Source organism: Aethalodelphis obliquidens, unplaced genomic scaffold (assembly GCF_003676395.1).
Source record: "Aethalodelphis obliquidens isolate GAN/ISIS:26980383/991018 unplaced genomic scaffold, ASM367639v1 scaffold3, whole genome shotgun sequence".
Classification (NCBI taxonomy): domain Eukaryota; kingdom Metazoa; phylum Chordata; class Mammalia; order Artiodactyla; family Delphinidae; genus Aethalodelphis; species Aethalodelphis obliquidens.
In genome coordinates, this window is record NW_020837947.1 from 78,540,059 (window position 1) to 78,551,312 (window position 11,254).

The following is an 11,254-nucleotide window of genomic DNA, read 5'->3' on the forward strand; positions in this document are numbered from 1 at the left end:
AGGATGGAGAGAGAGGAACTGGATGTACAATTAGGTGGATTTGTCATCGCTAAACTTCAGTGTCATAGCATGCTGATTAATGGACCTAGTCATTAAGCAAGCACTGTGCCAAGCACCGTAGCAGATGTTGAAGACATAAACGTGAAACCCTGCTTGCACCTGGGTAAGCTTCTGCTGGCTTGGAGGGTGATATGGTGTTGTCCTGAAGCATTTACTGGGCAGCCTGCAGGCAGTATCCTGGAACTGGGCTTCAGGCATCAGCTGGGTTGGTTGAACTCTCGGTCTGAAAGACCCTGGTCCAGCCCTGATATTTTATGAGTCCTTTATTTATTTATTTATTTATTTATTTTGCTGTTAAAATGACAGTAATTTTATTAAAGTTCCATATAGTACACATCAGTAAAACAGACTAGAAATAAAATAATACTTGGAATTCAAAATAATATAAGAATAACATAGTTATTCCATGTAAACCACAAAATAAGCCTTGTATGGCTGAAATAAGGGATCTAATTTTTATTTGACTTGAGAGATTACACTAGCTGTGACACATGACCACATCAGTCTCACTGCAAATCATTTGGCTTTTATAACCTCGACTTTTCTCACACATATTAAATCATATAGAAGAAAACCTTTATGAAACAAAGACCTTCCACCAATATCACATCTTAATATAGTACTCATTATAAATGTTTCAAGTGCACAGTTTGTTTTAGAAAAATAAGCTAAAAACCAATGAACGATCACAGAAAACAGTAGAGCTTCTGAACATCAAAGGCATATTTCAGGAATGCAGTGGGCACGTGGTTGCCTTTAAACTTAGAACAGAAAGTAATACAGTGAAAGAAAGTTTGGGAAGATACTAACAGGCTACAGTTCCTAGGCCTCATTAGAGTTCAAATCTCAAGCTAAACGGCTGAAAATGAGTGGAAATTGGGCAAGCCCAGCAATTCCCATGTCTGGACGTGCCGCGTGGGCCCTTGTCCTGTTACTTTGACAGCTGCCGAGACTTCACACATTTTCATCCCCTCCCTGTACTTTCTCTGCACCCACTCGTCTCTTACAGCCAAACTCCAGCACTACTTCCTCTAAGAAGCTTTTCCTGAGGCATCCCCTCCCTGGTCCCCTCAAATGTCCCCCGCCCACACAGAGGGTTGATTAAGGCCCTGCCTCTGTGCTTCTGTAAACCCTGGTATGAATCGCTAACATAGTTTGATTTTTCGGGCTACTAGGTTTTATTGCATTATTGGCCCATAATCTTTCTCATTAAGTAAACTGTGAGCTCCTTGAGAAGAACTATGTTTAATTCATTGTTGGACACCAGAGTCTTCCATAGTGGTTGACACAAGTGACATACTTAAGAATTGTTTGTTAAATGAATGAATGGATGGGTGGATGACAGCAATAACTGGTATTTACTATTAAAATGGTTTGAACCATTGGCTCTCCTTTGTGCATTATAATTATAATTGGTTGGAAACTGTGATGAGAATTGGCTGTATCCAAGCGAGGCGGTGGGGTGAGGGATGTATTTCTTGCACATTTGAGGAGTATCTTCATAATCAACAATTTGGTTTGGTTCATCCTTTTCCTCCCTTACTCTGAGAATAGTAGATAAATTGCAGGAAAATAAAACATCATTTTAAAAAATCTATTCAACAGATATTAACTGAGCATCTACTGTCCAAAGTGGTATGTGTCCTAGGCAGACCCAGATTCTATGCTCAAGGAGACTATAGTTTATTTTTTTTTATTTTTATTGGAATATAGTTGATTTACAATGTTGTGTTAGTTTCATGTGAATCAGTTATACATATACATATATCCACTCATTTTTTTTAATATTTATTTATTTATTTGGTTGCATTGGTTTTAGTTGCAGCAGGCAGGCTCCTTAGTTGTGGCATGTGAACTCTTAGTCGTGGCATGCATGTGGGCTCTAGTTCCCTGACCAGGGATTGAACCCGGGCTCCCCTGCATTGGGAGCATGGAGTCTTAGCCACGGTGCCACTAGGGAACTCCCTATGCACTCTCTTTTAGATTCTTTTCCCATATAGGTCATTACAGAGTATTGAGTAGAGTTCCCTGTGCTATACAGTAGGTCCTTATTGGTTATCTATTTATATATAGTAGTGTGTATATGTCAGTCCCAATCTCCCAATTTATCCCTCCTCCCCCCTTACCCCCTGGTAACCATAAGTTTGTTTTCTACATCTGTGACTCTATTTCTGTTTTGTAAATAGTTCATTTGTACCATTTTTTTTAGATTCCGCATATAGGCGATATATGATATTTGTCTTTTCTGTGTCTGACTTACTTCACTCAGTATGACAATCTCTGGGTCCATCCATGTTGCTGCAAATGGCATTATTTCATTCTATTTTATGGCTGATTAACATTTCATTGTATATATGTGTACCACATCTTCTTTATCCATTCATCTGTTGATGGACATTTTATATATCTATAATGCTGCCTTATTGAAAACAGTCATCGCTGAATTCAATCTGTAGGAAAGATCAGTTTTCTCTTGCTTAGTTTTCCACCACAAGCCCCAGCATCATAGATAAAACATCCCAATATTAAGTAGGGATTTGGAATCAGGCAAATTGGGTAACATTTTATAGTCTCTCTTTCTTACCTATAGAATGAAGATAGATAATAATCCCTACCTGTTGGGGTTCATTTTACTATTAAAGTGGGATAAATTATATAAAATACTTAGAACCCTGCCTGACCTAAGGTTTTTCAGTAGGCAGTCAGTATTCCTCTTAGCATATAAATATATGTCTACATGGTATTTTTCTAAGCCTTTTCTTCTGTAGACTAAAATAGATGTTTTCTATGGATAATTTTGTTGCCCAGATTCAAGGGATTTGGATAGATTTTTAACCATTAATCCCACAGAATTCTAGGACTCCAATAGCACAGAATCCAGACTGAGTCCATACAACATGTTCTTTTTTCCAGGCTCTCATCAATCTTTCATGGCCTTTCCTGGCCAAGTGTAATATAAATACTTGAATGAGTTTCTTGGTGCTGACATTTAGAATTTCACAGCATTCATCTGCACTTAATATCTGTCACTGAAAAGGCCTGGCAACATTGCAGTCGGTTCCTCCTACTGCCAAGGTGTTAATGGTTTTAAAAAAAAAAGGACAGGTTCTGCCAAGCTTGGTTAATTTAAGATCAGCTCCCTAAAGGGCATAAGCGAAAAAGATCTGTGCCACGTGGTTTTGTTATTGTACCCTGTGTGCACGAGTTTTCAACATAAAAATTTGTGATGTTTATAGATAACTGAATTCGGTTCAGCAGGATATTTTATTTAGGCACTGTGTCAATCAACTCAGGATGCCATACAAAACACCATGTGGCTGAGTGGCTTAAAAAACAGAAATTCATTTTCTCACAGTTCTGGAGGCTAGAAGTCCGCGGTCAGGGGGCCAGCAGGGTTAGGTTCTGGTGAAGGCTCTCTTCCTCGTTTGCAGACAGTCACCTTTTCACTGTGTCCTCACGCGTGGCCTTTCCTCCATATATGCTCACAGAGACAGAGAGCCCGATCTCTCTTTCTTCCTCTTCTTGGCAGGCCACCAATCCTATTAGGTTGAGACCCTACCTTTATGACCTCATTTAACCTTAATTAATTCCTAAAAGCCCTGTCTCCAGATACAGTCACATTGGAGGTATGGATTGGGGGAGGACACAATTCAGTCCATTGCGGGCACTTTTCCATGTCTAAAATGGGGAGAGGAATTTCAGATAAGTAGTCTGCAACCAAGGTATTGAGGATCCTAAACCCTAATAGAGATAGTATTATCCCACAATAAGACGATATGGTCTAATACACATCAAGTTTCTTTCATTTGGACCACAATTTTATAATACTGATTATCTCATTAAACAATTAAAAGCTCTAATTGGACTTTGAATATACCTAGGTGATAAGTTAATAAATGCCATTTACTTGCTTAACTAATTTTTTTTTTAATAAATTTATTTATTTTTGGCTGCCTTGGGTCCCTGTCGCTGCACGCGGGCTTTCTCTAGTTGTGGCAAGCGGGGGCTACTCTTCGTTGCGGTGCGCGGGCTTCTCATTGTGGTGGCTTCTCTTGTTGCGGAGCACAGGCTCTAGGCGCACGGGCTTCAGTAGTTGTGGCTCACGGGCTCAGTAGTTGTGGCTTGCGGGCTCTAGAGCGCAGGCTCAGTAGTTGTGGTGCACGGGCCTAGTTGCTCTGCGGCATGTGGGATCTTCCCGGACCAGGGCCCGAACCCGTGTCCCCTGCATTGGCAGGCGGATTCCCAACCACTGTGCCACCAGGGAAGTCCGTGCTTAACTAGTTTTTAACTCCACCACCACCGTTACGTTTTCTTGCTAAAAATATCAAACGTAAATCTAATGAACCCTTTAGGACCTCGAGTCTAGATACTACCAGTGTGCAGGAAATACAGGGGACATAACTCCATGTTAAATGATGCCTCAGTCTACAAACTCCAGAATGTAGGTCCATCTACAGGACAAAATCCCAGGTTCTTCAATTGACACACACAACTATCGATACACACAACAACTTAAAATAATGTTCAGCGACCCTAGCATGTAATCCGAAATGTTGCATACTGTACGACCCTTTGGCGCCAAAGAGCAGAAGGGGTGCTTGTCTCCATGGGACAAGCTTCAGCAGTCATTGCAGTGCAGCCTCACAGGACCACGCGTGGGCCTGAACACCTGTGGGTCACACGCACTTCTGTGGTCAGCACATATTGAATGAGCATAGATGTTGCACTGGCTACTGGAAATAATAAAGGGGAATAAAACATGAGTTTTCAGGGAGACTATGGAGTCAGAATTAGCAAACTTGAATTAGAGAACGAGTACCTCTTAAAACACAAAGTACTAGCTTTGAGGACAGTAAAGATTCTGAAAAGACAGAGTTCAAAATGCATTTTTGTCATACACTACAATATATATAAACCCAACTTGTCTATTTCTGGGACAGTGTGCAAGGATTTAGCGACAAGAAGATACATAATAAGTTGAACAGGTAAGTTGTGAAATTGTGTGTTCAGTATGATCTCATTTCTATAATATATTAAAAATATATACAGAAAAAAATAATTAGGATATTTACCAAAATATTAATGTTGATTATCTCTATATAGAAGGATTATAAGTAATTTTACTTTCTTTGTAATATTTTTAAAAACTTTTTAACAATGACATAAATTTTGTAATCAGGAAATAAATTCTCTTTTTTTTTTTTTGCGGTACGTGGGCCTCACCGCTGCGGCCTCTCCCGTTGCGGAGCACAGGCTCCGGACGTGCAGGCCCAGTGGCCATGGCTCACGGGCCCAGCCACTCCACGGCATGTGGGATCCTCCTGGACGGGGGCACGAACCCGTGTCCCCTGCACCGGCAGGCGGACTCTCAACCACTGCGCCACCAGGGAAGCCCTAAATTCTCTTTTTAACTTAAAAAATCTTAAGGCACATGAAGTTTCCTATCTAGATACAGCCTTGTATGAAAATCATATCTCAGCACTTTTCTATTTCACTGTAAAAGGGATCATTTCAATGGCTGTGTTTCTCTATATGATGTTAAAACTATTGAAATGTAAGTTTTTCACTCCCCAAATATTTAGTCCTATTTCAGTAAGACGTTTCATTTAGACATAAAATTTCACAAGAATACAGCCTGGGAATGGTCTAGCTATCTATGGACAGAAGCTATTTAAATGTGTGATGCAGGGAATTCCCTGGCGGTCCAGTGGTTAGGATTCCACGCTTCCATTGCAGGGGGCACGCATTCGATCCCTGGTTGGCAAACTAAGATCCCACAAGCTGCGCGGGGTCCCCCGCCCCCAAAAAAAATGTGTAACACAATTATAAACCCCTATGAAAATGTTTCTGCAGGTATGCTGGTATCCTCCTGGGCATCACAAATACCTTTGCCACTATACCTGGAATGATTGGTCCCATCATTGCTAGAAGTCTGACCCCTGAGGTAAGTAGATAATTTGCCTATAAACTGAAAAGCTCTAAACAGTTCATTTGAAGCTGCACACCTGTGTCAAAGTTGAGTATATTTTAATTAAGGATAAAATTCTGAATGTCTATTCTTATGCAATTATTTACAGCAACAAAAAGCTAAATACCGTAATAGGTGGGAAAGTATATTTTCAAAGAACACTTTCAATTTTAGACAGAACAACAGAACTAAGTTAAATGAAGATCTTGTAACTGAAACCACACAAGTACTTAAAAGTTGTGATATTATACCAGATAAATAACTTGTATCTTTGGTTTGAACAAATAAAAATTGGCAATGTAGAATTATTCCAGAAATGGAACCACGAAAGTGTCAGGAAATCGGGTATGAACAGGAACAGTTGAAATAATCCAGAACGTTTAGAAGAGCAGAATACTTAGGAAGACGTATAGGTGTCTTCACAGATTTGAAAGATGGTGACTTATTCTCGGTAGTTCCACAAAGCCAGATGGAGAGCAGGTACGAGGAGACAATAGGCAAGTTTTCTGTTTAGAGCTGTTACTGTGTGGAACGGGCTGCCCTTTGAGTTAGTGAGCCGTGAAACGGTCAAACATGTATTCAACTGGCATTTCCTGAGTGCTTATTACTGTGACAGATACTAAGGATTCAAAGGCAAAATTATAAGATTCTACACTTGAGAAATTCATTATTTAGATATTATATGGAAAAGGACTTCCCTGGTGGCGCAGTGGTTGAGAGTCTGCCTGCCGATGCAGGGGACACGTGTTCGTGCCCCAGTCCGGGAAGATCCCACATGCCGCGGAGCGGCTGGGCCCGTGAGCCATGGCCGCTGAGCCTGCGCGTCCGGAGCCTGTGCTCCGCAACGGGAGAGGCCACAACAGTGAGAGGCCCGAGTACCGCAAAAAAAAAAAAAAAAAAAAAATAGAGATTATATGTAATGAAAGTACAGTGTGACAAAGCTGCAGAAAAAATGTATGCTCTTGCTGTGGACACAGAGGAGGGAACAACCAGTTTGTGGGGAAGGAGCCTGGAGGAGTGAGCCAGGGTGTGGGAAGGGCTGGTATCCGGCCTGTGTCAGGGCACTGAGGCCCCAGAAACACGGCGGGCCCGGGGTTGTGTGGCCTGAAGCAGAGACACTGAGTTATATTGTGTAAGAAATCAAATTCAGCGACCTCAAAGGCCCTTTCCAACTCCAGTTTTCTACTGCTTAAGAAAATCTAAAGGACTAGTGAAATGTGTTCTTCAAGAGGCTGACTTAACCTCTAAAAGAGACTTAATTTTCTGTTTTGTCTCTGTGATGAAATTAACACTATCTAATCCTTAGAATTTCAGTATATGCCTACAAATTGTCTTATTACCAAATACTCGGACTTCAGACACGGGGGTGTTCACTGCAGGTGGTGCTCTACCATTTCTAATTCCTTACTCAAGTGAATCAGTGCCTCATTTTCTCTCACTTAACAGAAAGGAATGTTGGGGCCGCTCAGTATGTCCCATCACAGGTGTTTACCCTTATCTTCATGGAGCATTGTGGCAACACAGGAACCTAAGTCAGCACACTACCACGAGTAATTTCATTCATTATCACTAGTCCTGGCACTTCTGCTGGGAAGATCTGGACTCCTGAATTCAAGTCTTGAACGTTTGTGAAGTGGGAACTGAACTGGATTTCAGATCTATTGTTACAGCATTTGTTTAATGTTATTAAAAAAGGCCATTATTTTTAAAAAGGAGAAACACATTTACCTGTACAATTGTAATTGCTTACAATTAAAGTTTACCGCACTTTATAATTATTTATTTATTATAAATAAATAATGAAGTAGGGAGTCCCTGGCAGTCCAGTGGTTAGGATTTGTCGCTTTCACTGCCGTAGCTCAGATTCAGTCCCTGGTCGGGGAACTGAGATCCCACAAGCTTCGCAGTGTGGCCAAATAATAATAATAATAATGATGAAATAAAGGTCAAAGTGTGTCTGAGGTTCAATTCCGTTACAGACCAAACAGCATTCTCTAAAAACTGGTGGAGTTTTTGTTAAAAAACAGACCAGGAGCTTTGTGTGATTTCTGGTACAGTTGATTGATTTTTAAGTCACCCGTTGCCTCCAGGTAACACTGGGGTATTATTTTATCCAGCAGATCACACAGAGCAGCTTTTTCTTAGAATCCTAAGAAGCTGTCTTAAACCCGTCTCTCGGGTATATGATTAGTAATTAGTAATTACTGACCGTAATTAGTAATTAGTAATTACTGACTGACTTCTGCTCTAGGATGGTAACACGTTGTTAGCAAGCATTTAAGATGGTTTCTAAGATTTTTTTTTCCACCAGAATACATTCATCTCAGATAAGTATAATTGACCACAGAGTACTCCTTTCTTTCTCCGTGTTTTTCCTTTTTTCCTGCATAAGTGACTTCATGCCAACTTGCTGGTGCCTTTCCTTTTTCCTCCTCATTGCCAGTTCAGCTGCTCGGTTTTTTCTTTTCTAACTGCTGCAAATGAAGCACTCTGGTTACATTGAAATTGTGAAAATCCAAAAAAAAACGTTGTTAAAGATAAGCCACACGACCCAGAGGTTTAGATAACTACTGGATATTTTTACACCACTGGATTACACACTGTGTCTTGTTGATCTCTTACCGACAGATCCCATCTATGTTCTGTGTTGTGTGCCATTCAAGAGCCCTGCAGGATCTTTCAGGCCAGGCTGAACCTGTGTCCATCTTAACTCATCCTTACTTGATCTGCCCCTGACACCCCATACCTGAGAACTTGGGAGATGATGTGCAGGCATAATACTAATACTTTCCTCGTAACACACGAGTTGAGGACATGCCAATGTTTTATTTTTAGTAAACTTTTTTATTGAAGTGTAACATGCATTTTTTAAATGCACACATCCTAAGTACACAAGCTGGACAGATTTTCAGAAAGTTAGTACATCTGTGCGACCAGTGCCCACCCAGTCAAGAAACAGCACGTTATCTCCCTCACAAAGCCTCCAGGTAGCCCTTCCTTTCTCTTTCACCCCCACCAAGAGGAACCACTCTCCTTTCTAACACCGTAGATTATGGGCTGTATATCAGTGGAATCGTTCAGTGTGCGCTCTTTGTTTGTGAGGCGTATCGATGTCGTTGTGGGTCATTCGTTGTCGTTGCTGTAAGTAGTCCGTGGAACACGTATGCCACCATCTCACTGTTGATGGACATTTGGGTTGTTTCCAGTTTTTATGAATAATGCTACTGCCACATAAAAACAATCTTGTGATACCACCTTTTTTTAAAGCGGACTACAAACAAAATCCTTTTTCATTTGCATTTTTTCTTTCCTTCTCTGCAGAACACTGTTGGAGAATGGCAAACTGTTTTCTGCCTTGCTGCTGCTGTCAACGTATTTGGCGCCATTACCTTCACACTGTTCTCCAAAGGCGAAGCACAAAACTGGGCTGTTAGGGATCACGGTGGACCCAGAAACTGAAGGAACCAATAAATAATCCTGTCTCGATGTATTTTTGTTTATCATGTAACCTAGCAGTGCCTTTGATATTTTAATGTGTAAGCAATCTATATATAAGAAAAAATCGTACTGTATTAAATTTTTAGGGCCTGTAATCATGAAATGTCCCTAGTTGCCAGATTCGTAAAATTAGCTGTTTTTAATTATTAATAACACATTTGCTAGAACTTACAATTCAGGGTCACATACCTGGCTGCAAGTCAGGCAATCTGAAAGAGGGGAGTTCTGTTTATTTTCAAGACCATACTTAAAGGGACGAGCAGAAACGGACCCCTCTATACCTTTGCTTAAGCTGGATAGTAATTCTCAGGTCCTGGTAAACACCTTTTTTTGTACACTTTCCTCAGAAACTTATCTGTCATCAACATTCCCTGACACTTAGCTCTCAAACTTCAGCATCTCCACGGAGCTGCCAGCCACTGTATCATTCAGCCTGGCAACTTCACTGAGGGGAGCGTGCCCAGGCCGCTGCCAGGCGTTCCCTCTCTGGCTGCAGGGACAGTGCCCAGCACTTACCAGAGGCAGCATCCAAGACCAGGGTCAGCGCCAAGGCTTTGGATGGTGTCATTCCCCTGGGGCTGTTAACGAGTGGCTGAAGCCCTGAGCCGGCAGGGACAGCGCAGTCCAAAGCCATGGCTTCCGTGCCCCTCACCCATCCCTTCCCAGCACGCTGGAAGACTGCCTGCCATGTAACCTGCAAAAGAAAGTATGAGGCCCAATTAGCCACAAGTAGCATCATCCCACCTTCGTGTGGGATCAGAGTATAAATTTTCAAGTCCTGTGTTCTATGAGCTCCACCAGGATAATTAAATTTAAAAAAAGCACTCTCACATGTTTTCTCTCTGTCTTACGTGTCAGTGTCTGGTCGCAGCTCAAGGTTAGGGTGACTCTTACTTCCGCAGCACCTGCAACCAGTGGGGTGACCGTCTTTACTGCTGGTCTCTGAAAGCTCATTCTGCCAGTTTCTCCTGGGCCATCGTCCAGTGGTTTTTGAGCGTGCTTCGAGGGCATTTATGTGGTTTGGAACTTGATTTACGTTTTGTTGTGTATGTTCAACACTACCTGTAACATCTTAACTAAAGCTATTTAATGTAATATGACGTGTACACATTTCTGTAAATTTATTTTTAAATCTGTAAATAACTTTAAGTTGCTATGGTGATTTTTCTTTTATAAATTATCAAAATAAACCTTTTTGGATTGATTATTTTGGGATCTGACAGCCCTGTGACACCTTCTAGTAGCCACAGTGGCTATTTTATATCTTCCCTTTCATCCTCCTCAACCACTGATCTACCTCTACCCACATCTCTGCCACCATTCAGCCAGGATACATAGGTCCTCTAAGTGATGCAGCATCAGAAACCTCTACTGCCATCAGCCTGCCCTTCCTGACTCTGAAATGGGTCCACTCCTCCTGCTAAAGCATATGCCTGCATCCCTGATTATGTCCTCTCACCTCCTCCAGACCTTGCTTCAGTAACTCCTCTTGCACAGTCTCCACCTCTCTTCTTGTTCTTTCCCTTCTGTCTCAAAGACATACAAGCCTTCTAGCCTTTAAAAAAACAAAAATACCTAACCCTCCTGGGGGCATGAAAACACACACATCCCCTGGTGGCCCAGGGGTTAGGACTCGGGGCTTTCACTTCCATGGCCCGGGTTCAGTCCCCGGCTGGGGAACTAAGATCCCACAAGCCGCACAGCGCAGCACGCACACACAAAACGTAT

At 41.6% G+C, this 11,254-nt stretch overlaps 1 protein-coding gene across 3 annotated transcripts in view; it reads left to right on the plus strand.

Moving 5' to 3' along the window:
* SLC17A5 (solute carrier family 17 member 5) overlaps positions 1-10,731 on the plus strand; it is a 58,928-nt gene extending 48,197 nt beyond the window's left edge. For all 3 annotated transcript variants that reach the window (XM_027092383.1, XM_027092387.1, XM_027092396.1), the window contains exons 10-11: positions 5,914-6,004; positions 9,350-10,731. In XM_027092383.1, the coding sequence (XP_026948184.1) occupies positions 5,914-6,004; positions 9,350-9,487 (229 nt within the window). In that variant the 3' untranslated portion in view covers positions 9,488-10,731. The remainder of the gene's footprint in view (positions 1-5,913; positions 6,005-9,349) is intronic.
* Positions 10,732-11,254: the final 523 nt, after the last annotated feature.